This window comes from Ovis canadensis, chromosome 8 (assembly GCF_042477335.2).
Source record: "Ovis canadensis isolate MfBH-ARS-UI-01 breed Bighorn chromosome 8, ARS-UI_OviCan_v2, whole genome shotgun sequence".
Classification (NCBI taxonomy): domain Eukaryota; kingdom Metazoa; phylum Chordata; class Mammalia; order Artiodactyla; family Bovidae; genus Ovis; species Ovis canadensis.
The window spans coordinates 32,559,682-32,581,915 of NC_091252.1; the positions used below are offsets into that span (position 1 = coordinate 32,559,682).

The following is a 22,234-nucleotide window of genomic DNA, read 5'->3' on the forward strand; positions in this document are numbered from 1 at the left end:
CCACTTAGAAATTGGTTTTGAGTAAGGCTTTCTATGCCTGTGTCCTAAGTCACTTCAGTTGTGTCTGACTCTCTGTGACCCTATGGACTGTAGCTTGCCGGGCTCTCCTGTCCGTGGGATTCTCCAGGAAGAACACTGGAGTGGGTTGCCGTGCCCTCCTCCAGGGCATCTTCCTGACTCCTGGGAACCTGCTTCTCTTACGTCTCCTGCACCGGCAGCCAGGTTCTTTACCACTAGCGCCACCTGGGAAGCCCATAGATCTCTCTGCATATGAGCCCATATGTCTCTTTAGTTGCCTCCAAATCTTATTTCATATTCCAGATCATATGTTTCATATTCTAGATATTCTACATCACGTAACTATCTCTAGAAAGACTTTAACATCTGTGCCTCTGTTTAGAAGCATTAATAGAATTCTATACCTTATACAATTTACATTGTGTTTGGAACAAAATTTTATTATGGCTTCTTAATATTATATACTCTATTTTCTCTTCTGTTTTATATTGGAATTATATTTTTGGTCCCATATCACAAATAAAAAAGCAATCAAACCTGGCTTGGCTTTTGGCTTTTCTCTTTCTGCCATGTTAGTTACTTCTGCTCTGACTCTGAGGGCTTGCCTGGTGGCTCAGTGGTAAAGAACCTACCTGCAATGCAGGAGACACAGGTTCGATCCCTAGGTCAGGGATGATCCTCTGGAGTGGGAAATGGCAATCCACTCCAGTATTTTTGCCTGGAAAATTCCACGGACAGACAGCCTGATGGGCTACAGTCCACGCGGTTGCAAACAGTCGGACACAACTGAGCGACTAAGTCACAAACACTTATACACATAATCTGACTCTGAAGACAATTGGAGGAATCTGGAAGTATGACATGAGATCTTGTTTTAACCAAATGATCTGTTCATCATGAATGCCTGATTTCGATACAAGGAAATAGGAAGGGAGACTAAGGCCACAGTTTTTTGCTTTCTTTTCTTCTTTGTTCCTCTTTTTCTTGAGTTCAGTTATTCTGATTACTAAAAATGCTTTGCTGTTTGACAAAGAACAGAAATTCTGAGTTTGGATGGGGTTCAGGGATCCAGTAACATTCAGAGAAATTGTTTTTAAGAGAGAAACTTTAAAATAAATGCCTTATACAAAAATAAGTAACACAGCCTAAACAAGTTGGCAGAGTTCTCTGCTAGTGAAAACGGCCTTGTGTTGATCTGTCTAAACTCTCTGCCTAGGTTTCTTGGGATCCAGGGCACCTATCTGTGAGACAGCTGTCCTGAACTAGGGGAAGTAGAGCAAAACTCACTGCCTATTGGAATCTCTGTCCAAGATCTTGGCTTCCTTAGTTTCTGAGTTCCTGCCAATGAAGTTAGCAAGAATTAGTGCAGGCTTAGAGGTCAGAGTTCAACAGCAAGCACCTCCACACCAGTTCATATGCAACCCTTGTACTCTTTCTCACCTAGTCTGTGTGTGTGTGTGTGTGTGTGTGTGTGTGTGTGTGTATGTGCCCCCGTGTTTCAGAAATAGTACATGAAGGATGGGAAATTGTCTCTGTGGGAAAATGTAGTATTTTGGGTTCTCAGCATTTTAGTCATCTGTTCTTGTATTTTTCCAGACTGTGAACTTATTTTGAGGCTATTAAAATCTATTCACGGTGATTAAAAAAAAGGTAGGGACTCACTGACTCTTTCCCAATTGCCGTTTTGTCTAGCAGCGAATACCCAAACGCTTTAATTTTCCTATTTCCCTTAGTGGTGGCAAAACAATCCTACTCATCTTTATGAAAGGACCTATCTCTGCCTTTATTTTCTGTGCTGGTAGATCAGCAGGACAAAACAGTCCCTGGGCTAGCTTGTCTGTCCAGAAGTGAGGATTTTGGCAGCTGCTTCAGGAATTGGCTCCCTGGTGAGGGCGCTGGTCTCCCTTGGGTGTGGGAGAAGAGAGAGGTAGAAGGGACCGGAATCCCATTAAGATCACAGGCACAAAGGAACCAGGAAGTAAGAAGAAATTATTACCGTCTGTTCATTGCTCAGGATGTTAAAGGCAATAGCCTGGGCTGGTTGGTTAGTCATTAGCAGAAAAGAAAGAGCAGTGAGGGTCAGGACTGGTCAAACCTCCGAGACGGACTTGAGGCGGGGAGAGAGCTGCTGGCAAAGGCGAGATGTGGAGACAGACTTACTTGGAGCTCACCTGCTTCTCTTGGTAACTTTTTCCTGGGACAAGAACCAAGATGCCTCTTTTCTGTTCTCAGGCGTTTGTCTAAATAAAGCGTTCTCAAATTTCTTTTTGTGGTGGGAATCCTGAGAAACCTTCCCACCGATCAGCTGCCCACTTTCCACCTGGTTTTGCCTTGGAGCTGGTGAGTCTCTGCAAGCAGGTTGGCCGGACAGCTGTGAACGGGGCTTTGTACACTCTCCCAGAGCCAGCAGGACCGGTGCGGATTGCAAAGTTTCCCGGTGGAGGAAGAGAAAGTGGATCTGCAGAGAGTGAGGGGAGAGGGAGAAGGCCCTCTCCCCCACTCCCGCCGGGGTCGCCATGGGTAACCTCTGCCTGAGGCTCCGGACCTACCTGGATTGTTGTCCCCCCTGCTGGTGGTCTGAGGAGGCGGACAAGCCCGGGGTGATTCAGAACCAATGGGCTGACTGCCCTCCTGATCCTCCCCAGCTGCCGGCTCCAGAGCCCGAGAGAAGCCAGGGCCAGTTCTTTGTGGCTCTATTTGATTACCAGGCTCGGACAGCCGAGGACTTGAGCTTCCACGCTGGTGACAAGCTCCAAGTCCTAGACAAGTCCCACGAGGGCTGGTGGCTGGCCAGGCACTTGGAGAAAAGGGCCGACAGCGCCGGCCAGCAGCTGCAGGGCTACATTCCTTCTAACTATGTGGCTGAAGACAGGAGCCTCCAGGCAGAGCCGTGAGTATCACACATACTATTTCTCAACTCTGTGAGGGCGGGTAATGGGTTTTTCTTTCTTACCTAGCTGCAAACCCATTAATTTTCAAAGAGCTGCTTAGAAAGTTATGAGGAAGTACTGGAAAGATCCTTCTATTTGAAACCCACCTCCCCTGAGAGGTGAGAGTGAAACTGGAAGGTAATTGTTGAAGTGACTTCCGTTACAGCGGCAGACTCCACCTGTCCTAGGGGCAGTTTCATCAACGTAAACACATGGTGTATTTAATACTCTCTCTTTTCTTTGGCTGTAAAAGAAGTCAGGGCTTCTCTGGTGGCTCAGATGGTAAAGAATATGCCTGCAACAATGCAGGAAACCTGGGCTTGATCCCTGGTTGGGGCCTCTGGAGAAGAGGATGGCAACCCACTCCAGTATTCTTGCCTGGAAAACCCGATGGACCGAGGAGCATGGCAGGCTACAGTTCACGGGGTCACAAAGAGTTGGATACGACTGAGTAACTAAGCACAAAAGAAGTCATGCCTCACATTAACATAGAACTGGGTTTCTTTAGCAGGTAGCTCTGTCGGTTAAGAAACTGCCTGCAGTGCAGGAGACCTGGGTTTGATTCTTGGGTTGGGAAGATCCCCTGGAGAAGGGAATGGCAACCCACTCCAGTATTCTTGCCTGGAGAATCCCATGGACAGAGGAGCCTGGTGGGCTACAGTCCATGCGGTCGCAAGAGTTGGACACAACTTAGTGATCAACCACCACCACCAGCAGTAGCTGTATCATAGGTCTCCCTTAAACCGCACTTTCAAACCTCAAGTCCAGCTCTCTCTTTTTCTAAACTTCTGAAGCATCAACTCCAGTCCTGATAGACACACAAAGGCTAACGAACGAATTAATAGAAGGTCACATTTAGAAGATGTCATCCTTTTTTAGTAAAATCATGACTGGATGGTCTTCTTTGAATCCCATTTGGTTTTCATTATCATTGGAAATTAGCCAGCTACAGATATTCAGGAGGTTTTAACAAGGAAAATAATGACGTTATTTCTCCAGAGAAGGGGATAGGCTTTACCCTGATATTTGAATAAATCCTATGACTTATAGTGGAACCAAGGAAGAAAATTTTATGTACTTAGGCACTTATCCATCCATCTGTGCACCTATCCACCCATGCATGCAAGTGGTAGGTGGAGTAGTGGTATGGGGAGTTGGGGGAAGGGCAAGGTTATGCTAGTGGTGGTTTGAATATAAAATAGAGCAAGGTCTTGACAATGGATACTTCGGGTGTGGTGAGTTGAGAAGCAGGCTCTGACTGTTACTTGCCCAAACTGTTTCTACCTCGTTCCAATGAAACCCAAGACTGGGAATGTTTCTCAGGACTCATTTTAGAGAGTGTATTCTTAGTAGAGGCACCTCTGGGGACTCACTCATTTTCTTATATGTTTTCTCTTTTGATGTGAACTGCAGCATTTTTTTTACTGGCCTGGGGAAAAATATTGTAGAAAGAGCTATGGTGCATTGTTGCTGCTTTCCAAACTCAAATTCAAATACAGAGAGGGTTAGGGGACTTTGAGATTTTTTTTCCAACATCAGGGGTCTATGAATGTTAAGAAGCGCCTTATTTTAAGCCTAAATAGAAATGAATTGAAATCTAGACTTCTGACAAATGGAACTGAACTGTTCTCAGATGAGAAAATCACCTATATGAACATTTATTTCTGTGATAATCTATATGAAATGTCTTTATTCACTGAGTACTTAGTTATATGCATTTATGATTTTTTCTGCTACATGATTTCCATGTAAGGTATGGCATTATATATGTTTTATATTCAGTGTAACATAATATTAATGCTAGTGCTTTGAATTCATAATATACTAGTTTATATATATTCAATTCATTTAACTGGTTAGGGCTCCGTTTCCTCATCTGTAAGTTCTCTGGGGTCTCCTAGACCTCTAGATTTCTCTATTATATAGGAACATGACCTCTTATGTTTCAAATGTAGTGGTTCAACTACATTCATACTTGACAGAACAATAGATGCTGAAGACAGCAAGTGAATTGAAATCAGCATTTCAAAAGCAATAATGTTTTGGGTTAACAGGATCAAACACAGCAGCCTTACTTCTTTAGATTCTTTTTGCCTAACAAAGTAAGACAGTTACATTATCATGGCTGTTTTTCGATTCTCAGGGGTTGTCTGTAGCCAAGAATACTTTTTTCCCTCTGTACGTAACTCCTGACCTTTCCTCTTGGAATTAGTTCTCAGCAGTGTTCCCATGCGTTACTACCATCCTGGATCTTTGTGGTAGGATTTTCTTGGGATCTTCACGTCCACCAGCATAAAAACTTGATGCCCAAGAATAGAGATGCAGATGTAGAGAATGAAACTGTGGACACAGGGGCAGAAAGAGGGTGGGACAAACTGAGAGTGTAACACTGACATGTATACACTACCATGTGTAAACTAGATAGCTAGCAGGAAGCTGCTGCGTAGCACAGGGAGTTCAGCTTGGTGCTCTGTGATGACCTAGAGGGGTGGGGTGAGAGTGGGTGTGTGGGAGGGAGGCTGAAGAGGGAGGAGATACATGTATACATATAGCTGATTCACATTGCCATATAGTAGAAACTAACATGACATTGCAAAGCAATTGTACTCCAGTTAGAAAATAATTCAAAAAAAAAAAAAAAACCTTTGATGCTCAGATACTGCTCTCATGCCTCCTGGTCAGCATGAGCCACTTGTTTCCTTTTAAGTGTACACCATGACTTTCACCTGTGAACCCAGGTTGCTAATGAGTTTCTTGCAACCAAACAGCTAAATTGCTTCAATGCTTTTTATGCAGGTGGCTGTAGCCTCTAGAATTTCACCCCATTTCAAGTAGAAGCAATTTTACCTTAGCCTTCTAAGTGAAGGTATCCAAGTGACCCACAGTGCCTTAATACCCCGGGGAATTATTATTTTTTTAAAAAGCTTATTTTAATAACTTTCTTATGTGAGTTTTTAAACTTGTATTCCTTATGAATAAATAAATAAACTTCCTCCTTTTCCTTATGAATTCTATGAAAGTTAATGTTTATTTTACAAGGAGCTCAGTATATAGTATTAAGTAAAGATTATTATCTTCACATGTGTGAAATGAGAGGCAGTGGGAGATCAATGAAATTTATCATCCAGTTCCTTTTTAGACTGGTTTAGTGCAATACATTTTAGTATTTATTGTTACTGTCTTAATCCTTGACTTGCATTAATAAGAAGACAGTGCAAATACTTTCGGAGTAATCAGTGGCAGGGCATGTCAGTTAAGTTTCAGTGTTGGTTTGTTCCTTTGCTTAACATTAGGAAATAAAGATGTTAGAAAAAGAACTAGACTAATATTAAAAGACAAACTAATATAACAATTGATGACTAAATTCCACCTAGAAATGCTTTACCTTTTCTGAATACTTTACATTAAATGATATAATAAATTCATTCTTAATGATTTATTTTGTTTCTAGGAAGAATCACTGTTTTATCTTCAATTTTAATTCCTAGATCCTTTCATAGATGAGTGTTTTTCTTCCACATCTTCAACATGGAATCCCTCAAAAATCTTACTCTTAGGCTCTGATTACGCAGAACTCACTGCACCCTTTTAAACTTCAGTGTTCTTAGAGATATAAAGTTCTCCCAGAAAATAATGTATGGAAATTACCTATGAATCTTGAAGCCAAGAACAATGGCTTTAAATTCCGTTGCTAAAAAAATTCAAGTGATGAAATATATTGATGAAAAGCAAAAAGATCAGTAATTGTATAATTTCCACAAAGCATCATTCTTCTGTGAAGAGTTTAAAAGTTGTTTCCCTAATTGTTTCTGTGCTTTTGGTGGTTCCCACCTTTGATGTTAAACTGGACTAGACTCAGAAGTACTTTGTGAAAAGATTTTCCTACTCTTATTGCCATGTAAAGGTAGATTGGGCTTCCTTCATGGCTCAGTGGGAAAGAATCTTCCTGTAGTGCAGGAGATGGGTTTAATTTCTGGGTTGGAAAGATCCCCTGGAGAAGGAAATGGCAACCTATACCAGTATTCTTGCCTGGGAAACCCCATGGGCAGAGGTGCCTGGTGGGCTACAGTCCATGGGGTTGCATAAGAGTTGGACGTCGACCTAAGGACCAAACAATAACAACAAAAGGTATATTGTTTACAATTCCTCTCCTATTCACCATGATATAGATGGCCTTGAAAAAGAGCACAAGAATAAATATTCGTAACTTGTAAATTTATTGTTAGTTTATGCTTGTCAGATAAAAGTGTTAGAATTTTATAAAGTTTTAAGATAATAGAATTTCTATTTGTTTAAGGAATATTTTTCTAATCATGCTTCTCTTTAATGTGTCAGGCTAAAATTCTGTCAAGATTTTATCTAACTTAAAGTCATTGCTAAGGTCTGAAGAAAGTCATTGCTAAGGCTTGAAGAAAGTAGCATGGGGAAATAAACTAGTATATGCTCAAAAAGCGAATTCTCTTATACCACTATCTAAAAATACAATTGCAACTTTGCTGCTTGGTTATTTGAATACTGTTGAATTTAATAATAATTATCCAATATAAGTTGTACACAATGTTCCTAGTTGCTTTCAGCCTAGATGTCAGTAGATGTCTTTCTTTGCTAGGATATGAAGCCTGCATTTGAATCTTAAAGAGAGAGGAACAATGTGTTTTAAAAATTATTTACCATCAATAAATAAATAAAGAAAAAAGGCATCAGGATATTCACAAATCAATCTAACATATCTACTTTGAGTAGTTGAAATCATTAGAAAATCACCGATGGGTAAGCAGTCGCATATTCTTAATCCACATCATTTATTTCTTTTCCTTTGTTCTAGTTTTCAGGGAAGACTAAACGCATATGGGTAGAATTGGAAAATAACATATTTTCAATTTCTCTCCTTGAAGACAAAGTATTCTTAGATCTATAGTTTAAAAACGAAGTAAAATGTTTATTTTTATATAAAAGTAAAATGCATTATAAGAATAATGTGGTTATTTATCAAATTAAATGTTTTGGATAATCTCAAGATAAGAATTTTCAGACATAATTTAAATCAACAAAAGCATACTTCTATGCTGAGATTAACTGGAAAACTCTGTAATTAAATGACTGCATTTCTTATAAAATTATGATATAATCTTATTTCTTTATCCTTTGATATAAAATAACTGTGATAAATTTATTGCTCAAATACTTTGTAAAAAATTAAAACCCAGCAAAGCCAGAAATAAATAAAATTTAAAAAAAGAAGTAAAATAGGTACTTTTAAATTTATTAAAAAATTGCATTTCAGGTATAGTATTACATGATTTTTCATATTAATATAATTGTACTGCATTTATGTTTATATAACTGTGTTTATGTCCATTATTTAATGCATTATGTATAATTTTCATCATTTTTAAGGAAAATGATAATTAACTGCTACATTAAATACATCTTATAAGAACAATGGCAAAATTATAGAAATGAGGAAAAGAGAAATCAGCAGAACTTCATTAGAATCAAAGTAAAAGTATAAGTGTAATTAATAACAGTTAAAATAGTTGATTAATAGCAGTAAAACTTGATTACAGGCATCTCAAAATATTATTCCTTTGAGAAGCAATGAAGTACCATAGTATGGAATTATTAAAATAAGTCAGGAGTCAGTCATTTAATTGGTAAACTTAATTTGGAAGTTTCAGCTGCAATATGCCATTCAGAACCACTCTCTCTTAATAAAAGTATGGGTTATTTTTTCCTTCTCAGGTTTTCAACAAATTTTTAGTAAGGGGAAATATTATATGTGTGTGGAATATTAATAACTCATACACTACTGTGCTTCAGTCCTAAAGATTAGAACTTAAATTCTAGCTTGATTGAATACATTCTTTGAAAAAGAAGAAAGATTCTATTGTTTTTTTTTTTTTTTTTTAAAACTGGTTTGATTTTGTTCAAGTGAATTTATTTGAAGGTTTGGTTTGTCTCTGTAGATAGATCCTAGTATTACTTTTTCAAGCATTTCACCAAACTGATATGAAAGTAGACACAACCTTCTATAGTAAAGCAGGACCATTGTTAAGCAAACACTGTGTCCTATGGACTAGGTCCTGAGGCTTCCCAAAGAGAAGCAAACAAGGCTTTGCCTCAACTAAGTGTCTGATTTTCAGCTCAGAAAACTTTGTATTTCGCAATTACCTATACCACAGTGAGAATTTATACAGTAAATAAAAATCAGAGACATCTTTTAGTTCTTCTGGTGGATATTTTAACTTGGTCCCTATGTTAATGGCATAGAATTTTGATTGAGGTATAATGCTGGTTACCCTTTTTGATCTGGCCTGTGGTGTGCTTAAAAACCAGGCTATGGGTCCCAAAGATCTGAATTTGAATCTGGCTCTGTCATGACCAAGCCATATGACTTTGAGCAACTTACAGTACATAGGAATAAAAATGACCCCTATCTCATTGGATCAACATGTGACATAAATTAATTAGGTTGTCGTGCAGAAAGCATGCACCATAGAGAACCTGACACATAGTCAGGGCTTAAGAAATGTCATCTGTTACTTAGCTGGCCAGCTCTTCCTTTACCTCTGCCTAAATGGATGACACTTTGCACACCCCACTCCAGCCTCAACCCACAATATTCTTTCCCTATTTCAGCATCCACACGATGAGCATCTTTCCATCTTTCTCCCATACTTTCCTTTCCCTGTGGTCTTGAGCTTCCTGTGTGTGCGTGCTCGGTTGCTCAGTCATGTCCGACTCTCTGTGACTCCACGGACTGTGGCCTGTCAGGTTCCTCTGTCCAAGGGATTTTCCAGGCAAGAATACTGGAGTGGGTTGCCATTTCCTTCTGCAGGGGATCTTCCCAACTTATGGACTGAACCTGGGTCTTTTGCATCTTCTGCCTTCTTTACCCCTGCGCCACCTGGGAAACCCCAGGAGTGGGTTATTGCACTTGCAAACTCTCCCTCTTTTTTTTTCCTGACCAGTTCTCATTCATCCCTCAGGTCTTACCTTGTTTGTTCCTCTCTCCCTGAAGGCTTGGTCTTCCTGCTCAGAGCCTTTATCAGCTTTCATTATTGTTATTTTCTCTAAGGCTCCAAGCTCTGTTTGTGGGAGGTGGGGAGATGAGCTATTGCCTTGGGCTCTGAAACTTCATGTAGTGCCTGCACATAATAAACACTCATAAGTGTTGGTTAAGTAAATGAATAATTAAGTAGTGATTGTTTATCTATAAATCTCAAGGCTTTTATTGAAATAAGAAGCAGCAGTTTTATAGAAATAAGAATCACCTCTTTTCTTTGACTTTTTCCCTCTGAGTTGCTTTTTTTTAACCTACCAAGAAAATCTACTGAGTTTCCTCATTTTAGGGATAGGCCATTTTGCACTTTTTTCTCAATGAATTGTCCATGCCTTAATTTCTGGTTATACTCTTAGTCATAATAGCATAATTTCCAGGCTCCTAGAAATTTGTGGCTTCATTCTGTCCCTAAGGGAAAAATATTTAGGGGGTTATAGACTGATTTGAATATTCTTTGTAATGTAGAATGAATACCTAAATGGTATGTATATATGTTGTTTTTAGATATCATTTCAGTGAGATTCACAATCAGTTCCTGGTTTGGTATTCATTGCGACTAAACTGAACTGAACTGAAACTATACTGTGGTTAATTTAAAGTAATCACTGGCCTGAGCTTTTAATGGATGGAAAAGCAAAACCCAATTTACAAAATTAATGTTGTGGGACCAGAGTTATAATTTCAGTTTTATGCTGAACATATACAACTTCAAATTATTATGTGTATGAAATATTTTTCAGTTTGTGCATGCTGAAAGTTTGACTTTTGTTTTTTACTGAATATTAGGATTGTCACCATTACCTTCTAAAACATTACCAAACAAAATAATTACATCTTTTTTTTACTAGCTTTCTTGCTAATTAGCTGTTAATTTCTCTGCAGCATTCTCTGACTCCCAGTTCTTAGAATATCATAGCACTGGAAGGACTTTCTGGGGAAGGTAGTTGTGCAGATTAATTGCAGCTTGAATAATATTTCAGACATCCTAAAGCTATTTTCCTGAAGACTGCAACTTCAGCAGTTAGTCTATGTGGATGTTTCTTTGAAGATGAACATAACAGAAGAATTTTTCTGAAATGCATAGATTCAAACGTAGAACATATGATCTGTATTACCCAAATTATTGCTCATTTGGTGAATTTCAGATACTACAATAAACTACCCTTGTGTAATATCTTTGTCATGTCATTTTTTCCCACAAAGTTTTTCAGTTAGATTTTTTTCTATTTAAAAACTGAACTAACTTTAGTGTTAGCCTTTAATTTTTTTCATGTTTTCTTTTTTATTTATATGACATTATTTTATACAGACTTTAAATTCAGAATAAATTTCTCAATTAGAGTTTTTATCCATTAATTTTGTGCCTTCTTAAGGGTAAAATGAAAATACAATTCAAGAAATATTATTGCTGAGAACTTTTGAACTTTACGAAAGGTCAAAGTGTTGGTTGCTCAGTTATATCTGACTTTGCGACCCATAGACTGTAGCCTGCCAGGATCCTCTGTTCATGGGATTTTCCAGGCAAGAATATTGGAGTGGGTAGTCATTCCCTTCTCCAGGGGCTCCTCTTGACCCAGGGACTGAATCTGGGTCTCCTCCATGGCAGGCGGATTTTTTTTTTTTTTTTAACCACTGAACCACTAGGGAAACCTTTGAACTTTATATTAGGTTTCTAATGTGAAGAACATTAAGAATTTTATTTTAAAATAAATCTTTCCACTAACACAAATGTTGCATAACACACTGGCAGTTGATTTGGATGATTCAGGAAAATCCTATATGTGTGCTCAGTTGGTTAGTCATGTTGGACTCTTTATGACCCCACAGACTATAGCCTGCCAGGCTCCTCTGTCCATGGACTCTTCAGGCAAGAATACTGGAGTGGGTTGCCATTTCCGTCTCCAGGGGATCTTCCCAACCCAGGGATCGAACCCAGTCTCTTGTATCTCCTGCACTGATAGGTGGATTCTTTACCACTAATGTTACCTGGGAAGCCTACATAGTTCCAGGGAAAGGCCAGTAATTCGATAGATTAAAGTCACTCCAGTATCACATATATCTTTTAGCCATTTCTGAAAATTAGTTACAACATACCAAGATTCCCATAAGGGACGCTATTGCAAGCTCCAGAATTGTGCTCCTTGCAAAGTCACTGCCAGAACGTCGTCTCTGGAGGTGCCTGTGTTATTTCTGTGAAGTTGGGCTCAGGATACTTTCTGCAAATCTTTTTAGCATTTCTAGTCATTGAAGAAGATAGAGTCTACCAGATTCATGTATCCATTGAATACACCTTTTGTGTATATTTACCATGTTAAAGGCATTGTTTTTCGAGATAACAAAATGAATAAGACAGTGCTTTTTCTCCAGATAATTTTACAGTTTCTGGAGGTAAGACTATTAAACCAAGAATGTATGTCAATGCCTATTAGACAAAGACTACCAAGAACATACCTATAGTAGTTTATTATTCATTACAAGGAAAGAGACGCAACCCATGGACAAGAGTGGAGCATCTCAGTAGGAGTATTAGAACACACGAGAGGATTTGGGGCATTGACTTTGGGGAGAGTTTAGGAAGCAAGACTGCTCTGGATGGATTACTGTCAGGAAGCAGGGTAACTGTATGATTTTGTACCTTAGTTAATCTTCTTGAGAAAGAGGGAAAACTCGATCAAGATTAAAGTTATGGTTGGTAAAGAAAGAGCAGTCACTTATGTTAACCAAGATAGGTGGATGCTTGGTCATTTTTGTGCTTGGACAATGTCCATTTTTCTGGTGAGTGTTCAGATATGGTTAAGAGTGAGCTGATCTTGTTTTTGCCTTGATCCGTCATGGTCACAGAGTGGCCTTGTCTGCTGTTGGTGTTTATGTTCAACAGGAGAACTCCCAGGCCTAGTCTGAAGTGCCAGGCAAACTCTTGGGTGCCAGGGCTGCTTTTCTCTCTCAGCCAGCATAGGGCAGATGCTGATAAATGCCAGACAGTAGCACAACTGTCTGTCACATAGCTTGCACTTCAAAATAGTATTTTAAAGGATGTTGAGGGAACAAATACATGGATGAATATGTGCAGAGGTAGAAGAGAGAAATTCTGGTTTTGGGAAAATCACACCTTTCTTCCAGGGTTCCGCTCTCATGACCCCCTCCCAAGAGTCTTTTTCTAACCTTTATAGAAATAATTCGTAGTTTGTTTTCCCCATAATCTCGTATAACTTGTTAGTAGAACAATAATAAATGATGTGAACGCTAAGTCTCTTCAGTTGTGTCCCTTTGTGACCCTACGGACTGTAGTGCCCGCACACGTTTCTGTCCATGGGATTCTCCAGGCAAGAATAACAAAGTGGGTTGCCATGCCTGCCTCCAGAATAATAATTAATAACTGATATTTATTGAGACTTTATCATTATGCTACTCAAAAAATACAAAATAATTGCACTTGTATTACCTTATATATTACAATCTGCTGAGGTAGCTACTTCCCCTGGTGGCTCAGAAGGTAAAGAATCTGCCGCAATGCAGGAGACCTGGGTTTGATCCCTGGGTCGGGAAGATCCCTTGGAGAAGGGAATGGTAAACCACTCCAGTATTCCTGCCTGGAGAATTCCATGGACAGAGGAGGCCAGCCAGGTATAGTTCATGACGTCATAAAGAATCGGACACAACGGAGTGACTAGCACTACACTTCACAGATGAAGAAATTGAAGCTAGGAGAATTTAAGCAAACTGCTCAAAGCCCACTCCAGTACTCTTGCCTGGAAACTCCCATAGATGGAGGAGCCTGGTAGGCTGCAGTCCATGGGGTCACGAAGAGTCAGACACGACTGAGTGACTTCACTTTCACTTTTCACTTTCATGCACTGGAGAAGGAAATGGCAACCCACTCCAGCGTTCTTGCCTGGAGAATCCCAAGGACAGAGGAGCCTGGTGGGCTGCCGTCTATGGGGTCGTCTACTCTGTAGTCGGACATGACTGAAGCGACTTAGCCGCAGCAGCAGCAGCTCAAAGCTACACAGCTAATAAATGATGAAATTGAGGTTTACCTGCCTCCATCCTGCCTCTGGACTCTCTACTTTTATCATATGATGGCTAGTTGCATAACATATGTCTCTCATATGAGACTGTGAAGTCTTCAGTTCAGTTCAGTTCAGTCGCCCAGTTGTGTCCGACTCTGCAACACCATGAATTGCAGCATGCCAGGCCTCACTGTCTATCACCAACTCCCGGAGTTCACTCAGACTCACATCTATTGAGTCAGTGATGCCACCCAACCATCTCATCCTCTGTCATCCCCTTTTCCTCCTGCCCCCAATCCCTCCCAGCATCAGAGTCTTTTCCAATGAGTCAACTCTTCGCATGAGGTGGCCAAAGTACTGGAGTTTCAGCTTTAGCATCAGTCCTTCCAAAGAAATCCCAGGGCTGATCTCCTTCAGAATGAACTGGTTGGATCTCCTTGCAGTCCAAGGGACTCTCAAGAGTCTTCTCCAACACCACAGTTCAAATCCATCAATTCTTCGGCGCTCAGCCTTCTTCACAGTCTAACTCTCACATCCATACATGACCACTGGAAAAACCATAGCCTTGACTAGACGGACCTTAGTCAGCAAAGTAAGTCTCTGCTTTTGAATATGGTATCTAGGCTGGTCATAACTTTTCTTCCAAGGAGTAAGCGTCTTTTAATTTCATGGATTTAGTCACCATCTGCAGTGATTTTGGAGCCCCCAAAAATAAAGTCTGACTCTGTTTCCACTGTTTCCACATCTATTTCCCATGAAGTGATGGGACTGGATGCCATGATCTTCGTTTTCTTAGAGGGCAGGAAACTTACATTTCCTGCATCATGACTGGAAAACTGTTTAAGATAATGTCTGTGCTCCAGACAATTTGTAATCCAAGGAAGTGAGACTCTCTACTGTGTCCTAAAATTGTAAATTCCCTGTAGTAGAAGCACTGTCTGATTTAATTTTACTCAATGCTTATCCATGAGACAATTCAGTACAAATTGTTGAACTTGGGGGAAAAGAAGTAAAAGTATATTCAGGGAATGGGAAGTTGTATAATTTAACTGAAGTATGTATGGAGAGAGCTATGAGAAATAAATCTGGAAAAAGAGGTTGGACAAGGTTTTGGAAAAGACCATGTGTGCCAGGTTAAAGACTTTGGGTTTTGTCTGATAAACAGATGAAAAGCCATGCTTTAAAAAGGCAGTGATGATGTGGAAATAAAATGGAGAAGAGACAGGCTAGGTGGCGATAGAGAAGCTGTACCCAATGTTTCCAGCATGAGTTTATCAGGGTTTAATTTCTAACTGTGGTACTGTTAAAAAAGGAAGAGTAGGAATATAGGAATTTCATGAATGAAAAATCAAGAGGACTTAGGGGAAGAGAAATAATTAACATTTTAAAGTATCTTTGATGTACTGAACACACAAAACTGTATACATGTGCTAATTTAATCTTTGTAATAGTCCGCAAGGCAAATTTTCTTATCACTGCTTTTAGGACAAGAAAACTGAAACTCAGATTTAAATAAATGCAAGAGCATTCTTATCTGGTAAATACTAGAGGCAAAACTAATTAGAAGAAAAAGAGAGAGGATTTAAAAATATGTTTTTGAGACCACGTGAAATATTAAGAGAAATATACATTTCATAAACTCCTCTTTTTATTGGGGGCATGGTTGAAACAGAAAGAAAGAAAATACATTCACTTTTAAGAATGTTGAATGTGAAGTACTAATGAGTCATCTCAGTGAAAATGTCCAGGAGAAATGCAGAAATACAAAAATATGGGCAAAAAGAGGTCTATTTTATAAAGATAAATATTTGAAGGCATTCACTCTGAGGTGTTATAGATGTTACAGGAATATGAGAACTGCAGGCATTGTAGATTTCAGAACTATAGTGTGAGAGGCTAAGAAACAGGAGAAGGAGTCAAAGATTAACTCTTTAGAAATGCCCATAGTTTAGGTGAGTAGACGTGGTGAGTAGATTGTAATAAAAACTCTGTTGTTCACACCTCCTTGTTACACACTCTTGGGTAATCTCCTCCCATACAAATTCTCAGTTGGCTAAGAAACTTGCTTTGTCCAGTGGAATAGAGATCGAAAAGGGCTTACACATTGGGGCTTGCTTTCTTATTGTCCTTGGAGTTCTGCAACCACTATGAAAAAGCTCAAGCAACCTCCTAGAGGATGGAAGACTATGTGAAGAGAGGCCCTGTTTGTCCCAGGTAACTCACAAGCTGAGTGGAGACTCATGATCAAGCCCAGCTAAGATCAGTTGAACTCCAAATTGCTCACTTTTAGATTCCTGAGTTAATCAAATATAGTCAGGTCTTCATATCTGTAGATTCTATATCTGTGTATTGGGGTCTCAAAGAGTTGGACAAGACTGAGCAACTGAACTGAGCTGAACTGATTCAACTAAATATGATAGAAAATATTTGGAAAAAAATTTCCAAAAAACAAAACTTGAATTTGTCACATGTTGGCAACAGTTTACATAACCTTTATGTTGTATTAGGTATTATAAACAATCCAGAGATGATTTAAAGTATCTCTAAAGGGTATGTGTAGATTGTATGCAAATAATATATGATTTTATAAATATGGGAGACTTGAGCATCCACAGATATTGGTATTCTGGAACCAACCCTCTCTGATAAGGAGGGAAGACTAGCTGTTAGAAAGCAAAACCTAACTAAGAAAGGGAAGAAGAGTTCCTGAAGGAAACTGAAGAATTCAAAAAGTAGAAGATAAACAAACAGCATCTGATCAAAATAAGAAAATGGAATGTCAAGAGGGAGGTTTTGGGTCAAATGCTAAACGAAGGTCAGAGTAATGAGGAAGAAGTAAAGATCATTAGATTTACTGGAAGATTACTGATGACACTAAAAAGCAGTTTTATCATGTAATTATGGATGATATCATGCAGTGAAGAGTGTAAGCGAGTTATAACAAGGAACTTCATGCTCTGACTGGGACTCTGCACTGGGAGGTATAGGCTGGGTTGAGCCATAGAGGTTTTGTATGATAGGGCTCTACTCATGGGACTTGAATCCATCCTGAGAATCAGAGCTGAGGAAAGACAAAATCAAAAAAAGCAGTGGAACTTAGCTGCCTCCATCTCTGACCAGAGTATTCAGGGTCTTAAGGACTATGTTTGATTGGGATTTTCCAAAAGTTTCACCCTGTTTAGGGCATCAGAGTTGGCGGCTTTGCAACATCCTTCGGTGAGTTAGATGTTTGGATTTGGAAGTTAAGGCAGAATGAAGATAAATAAAGGGTTCAGCCTTGGTGCAGTTTGGGCTTCCAAAACTGTTGGAGAAATTAAAGACTTTTTTCTCGGGTGCTATACTCTCAAGTTTTAGGGTCATTTGGAAAGACTGAGCTTAGTTCAAGGTCTTAAAGTAGAAGCAGCAAATACGTAAATTAACTTTTTAAGAAGTTTGTCTGTGAAGGAAAAGAAGCATATAGGAAAATAGAGATGGTCCCTAACTTTCAATGGTTTGACTTATGACTTTTCAACTTTATGATGGTGTAAAACCAATCTGCATTTGGTAGAAATCATAATTTGAATTTTGAATTTTGACCTTTTCCTGGGCTAGCGTTACAGGGTCCTATGCTCACTCATGATGCTGGACTGTGGCAGTGAGCCTTGGTTCCCAGTCAGCCATGCAATGGTGAGTTTTTAAACAATCCGTACTCTTAAAATCATCCTGTACCCATATTCCCTTCCTGTTTTTCACTTTCAGTACATTATTCAATAAATTACATGAGATATTCATCATTACATTATAAAATAGCCTTCTATTAGATGGTTTTGCTCAACTGTAGGCTGACGTAAGTGTTGTGAGCACATAAAATGTAGGCTATGCTAAGCTATGATGTTCAGAAGGTTAAGCGTAATAAATGAATTTTTGACTTATAATATTTTCAACTTATGATAAGTTTATTGGGACATAACCTCTATCCTAAGTCTAGGAAGATCTGTATATTAAATAGGCTTGATGATCAAAACTTAGTTGGAAATACTTAGTCACTTTAAAAGCTCTTTGAAAATACTTCATACTTTATTATAAATCTTCATCTACATTTTTAATCCTTCTTTTTTATGGTATAGCTGTAGTACTATTTTACAAAATAAAATGAATGAACTCAGATACTTCTGTTGCAGAACAAAAAGGCAATATGTAGTCCTCTGAATAAAAAGGCAATATATAGCCCTAAGCATTTTCTTAGAAGACAAATAGGGCATCTGTTAGGTAAGCCCTGATTATCTTCTATTATGCTGCTGCTGCAGCTAAGTCACTTCAGTTGTGTCCGACTCTATGCGACCCCATAGATGGCAGCCCACCAGGCTCTCCCGTCCCTGGGATTCTCCAGGCAAGAACACTGAAGTGGCTTGCCATTTCCTTCTCCAATGCAGGAAAGTGAAAAGTGAAAGTGAAGTCGCTCAGTCATGTCCAACTCTTAGTGACCCCATGGACTGCAGCCTACCAAGCTCCTCCATCCATGGGATTTCCCAGGCAAGAGTACTGGAGTGGGGCGCCATTGCCTTCTCCGTCTTCTGTTACATACTATAGTTATAGGATACTCCTGGTTTAACTTCAGGGTACTATCATAGACAGAATAGAATAATGTTTCAGATAAAAACAGTACAAAAGTGATTCAGTTTCTCATATCTGTGTTATGCAATAGTTTATAGGCACCTATTGGTTTTGACGCAAATCACTCTGAACTCTGTACTATCTCTTATCAAAAACTTTACTTTAACAAGCAGTAGTTTAAGAAAATGGAAAGTCATGCTATTGATTTTGTAGGTCCTGGTAAAGCAGTAGAAAGTGAAACAGTTACATGAGAAATAATGGACATCAAAGGATCTCAATAGATGATTTTTCTCTTATGATAGTTTTGGTGCTTAGTGAAACCACTGATAACTTTTAAAGCATCATGGTTCACTTTATGAAAAATTTAATATTACAAAATATTCCAGTTTACCAATGGCTTTCAAAAAGTTTTATTTAAAAAACACATTTTATAAATACAAAAGAATGTGTGAAACTTAAGGTAAGATTTAAAGCATGATGAATAATGAACATCCGTTTAACCAGCCAGCTCATGACCTTGACTGTTACTAACAAATAATCTATGAGTTCTTCCCCTCCCCCTTCTCCATAGTAAATTTAACCTTTTCCTATGAAATGTAGATAGCAATTCAATTTCTAACAGTGAAAGACTGGAATCAATCCAAATGTCCATTATAAGAGAGGGATAAACTGTGGTTTATTTATTCAATGAAATCTTATACATTAGTGAAAATGATGAATTGAGTGGCATGCAACAACATGGGTATGTTTTCTAAGTATAATGTTGAGTGGAAAGAAAATTTTAAGAGATTGCATATAATATGATTCTATTTTCTGAAGTCTTCAGATAAAATCAAATAATATATTGTTTGGGCATATATGTTAGTAAACTATAAAATAAGGTAAGGGAATGACAAACAGCTGTTGGATTTGCTTATCTGAGTGTTGCAGAGTCTATGCTTCTGTTGAACATTTAAAGAAATGAGAAGAGTGATTTTCATGCATCAATCAGGAAAATTAAAGGTAACAATGCTGGCCAAGAGGTCAAATGTAGATAATGTGATTAATCTTATATTGTTCATGACTCTGCCTTTCTCACAATATGGTTTTCACTGAATTATATTGTCCTCCTAATATAAGACAGACCTAAAAATAGAGCTTTTGCAATTATTGTTGTCTTTATCCACTATGACTTTTAAGACACTCCTCCAAACTTTGGTGACAATAATTCTTAACCTATAGACTATGGATTCCTAAAGGTTCCAAAGAGGGGCCTGAGAGAATTCATGAGCTCTGTGAAATGGCAGATAAAATTTGTGTGATATATATTTGTGCATTTTTTAGGATAAGGTGGTATAGGTTTTATCATGTTCTAAAAGGAATCATGTTTTAAAAATATAAGAACCTGCCATTAAATTAGCACACATAGCTTGTTTCTCTTGAGAAACTGATTTACTTCCTTATAGCAGATAGTAAATTCTTAATTTATTACACATCACATTTTTATTCTTAGCTATGAGGAAGCTCAGAGTCCAGTTAAATGCGTGTTCAAAATAATTGGACTTGACCTTAAGTCTAATTTATTTTCTTCCTGCTCTCTCTTTCCGTTTTGAATTCTTTTTCTATTTCTACTCTCAAGAACATATATTGAGTTTTGTAGGAGTCTGTAGAGGTCTAGACATGTTTAATGTTTTAGGATCTTGAATGATAAAGAAAATAATTTTATGTCTTAATCTACTTACTGATTAAAGAGTACTTTAAAACACTGTCTTTTTTTGATCTTTGTTGAGAGACTAATTCTAAGCCAAACTAACAGGTTGCTTGATAGAATACAGTTAAAGTGAAGTCGCTCAGTCGTGTCCGACTCTTTGCGGCCCTGTGGGCTGTAGACTACCAGGCTCCTCCGTCCATGGAATTTTCCAGGCAAGAGTACTAGAGTGGGTAGCCATTTCCTTCTCCAGGGGATCTTCACAACCCAGGGATCAAACCTGGGTCTCCCTCATTGTAGATAGATGCTTTTCCGTCTGAGCCACCAACCTGCCACTGCTCCCTTATCTTGCTCCCACTTTGCGTTTCTGGGTCTAACACTAGTTGGTGCTGTCTCTCCTCCCTCATTCTTGTTTGTTTCATTTCTTTTCAACCAGGGGCATATATCTTTGTTTGCTGGAGAATTTGATGCAACCTCCCGGCACTTTCTCCTTGTTTCCAGGATAGCAGTCAGTGTGTTTGTGCACGTCTGTAGGATTCATTCCGGTTATCTCTTCATCCGTAAGGCAAGGCAGAAAAGTGCCCTCCCTAGAGGCTTTAGCCTTCTGTGAGGCCCACATGCATTAGAGGAGAAACATACAAAGAGCCAAGAACAAAAGGGAAGGAAGGCACGCAGTGATTTAAAATGTGAGTAAAAAGGCAGATGATTTTTTTTTTTAACGCCTTATTTTACATTGGGGTATAGCCAATTAACAAACAATGTTGTGACAGTTTTCAGGCGAACAGCAAAGGGACTCAGAAAAAGGGAATAAATTTTTAATAAACCCCATCAGAAGAAACTGAAGATCTCATAAGCTAAAATAAAAGAATATAAAGTAAAACTGATGTTTAAGAAAGATGAAGTGAGAATGTGAGGAATTAGAATGGGAAAGGGGATTGATGAGTAGACAGGCAATAGCTTGGCTTGGTTTGTAGTTGAGGAAAGACTGGTAAGGATACTTAGCATCTCCCTGCTAAGAATGGAGGGCAGACAAATGTGTGCAAGCTGGGAAGTCCACAATTCTAGGCTTATAGTATGTTAACTGCATTAAAAAATATCCCTGGAGTTTTTGCATTTGTGTTACATAAGTGTTTATACTATGGAGACTATAACCAGGTGTAACATTTCAAAGGCAGGCTTTCTGTTGGGTCCTATAGTGAAGAAAATAAAATGCTAATCATTGTCTCTGAAAGTGAGTTACATCCTTTTCTTCCCTCATTCTACCTTTTTCTACCATCCAAATGATATGTTACATTTTAGTGCTGATCATCTTTCACAGTGTAAAAAGAAAAGAACCCACAAAAATATTCATCATACTGAGAATGAAACGAAATGATTGACTTCAGTGATCCAAGAATGAATGGACCTCCTGCCTGGACTTTGGGCAGTTTGGATTAAAGCAACTCAGTAGTGATATAAGAGGTCTTTTGCATTCACTGATGGAAAACTGGCTGTATGGGCAAAGTAGTAAAACAGAAGACTTCTGCAGGGACTTAGAGGAATTAATAGCCTTGCTCATTCCCACTGATTGAGAAGGTCTCACAAAGAAAGTCTGACATTCTCCATTTAGGCAAACAAGGATTTGTTTGCTGATTTAATAGTCAAATAGTATGTTCATAATAGTAAAACCACTTTTGTTCTGATGACATGTTCACATATAGACTCCAAAATCTTCTTTTGAGGATTTAAAAGAATAGATGGTTGAATATTTATCAGGTCAGGTTTACATAAGCTTCTGCACAATTCCAATGATGACTTTTCACTTTTCATTCACTTTGTTCACCTTATCTATACATTTACATTTGCAGTTAAGAAGACTCATATTTATCTTATAAAGCTAGTTCATTTATATAATGGACAAAATAGTATTTTTTTCCTTTCTGGAACTTTTTCA

At 38.5% G+C, this 22,234-nt stretch overlaps 1 protein-coding gene across 1 annotated transcript in view; it reads left to right on the forward strand.

Annotated features, from left to right (window-relative positions):
- Positions 1 to 980: 980 nt before the first annotated feature.
- The window catches only part of FRK (fyn related Src family tyrosine kinase), a 101,583-nt gene continuing 80,329 nt past the window's right edge, over positions 981 to 22,234 (forward strand). Inside the window, exon 1 of the mRNA XM_069599193.1 lies at positions 981 to 2,908. Coding sequence (XP_069455294.1) covers positions 2,535 to 2,908 — 374 coding nt within the window. The 5' untranslated portion in view covers positions 981 to 2,534. The remainder of the gene's footprint in view (positions 2,909 to 22,234) is intronic.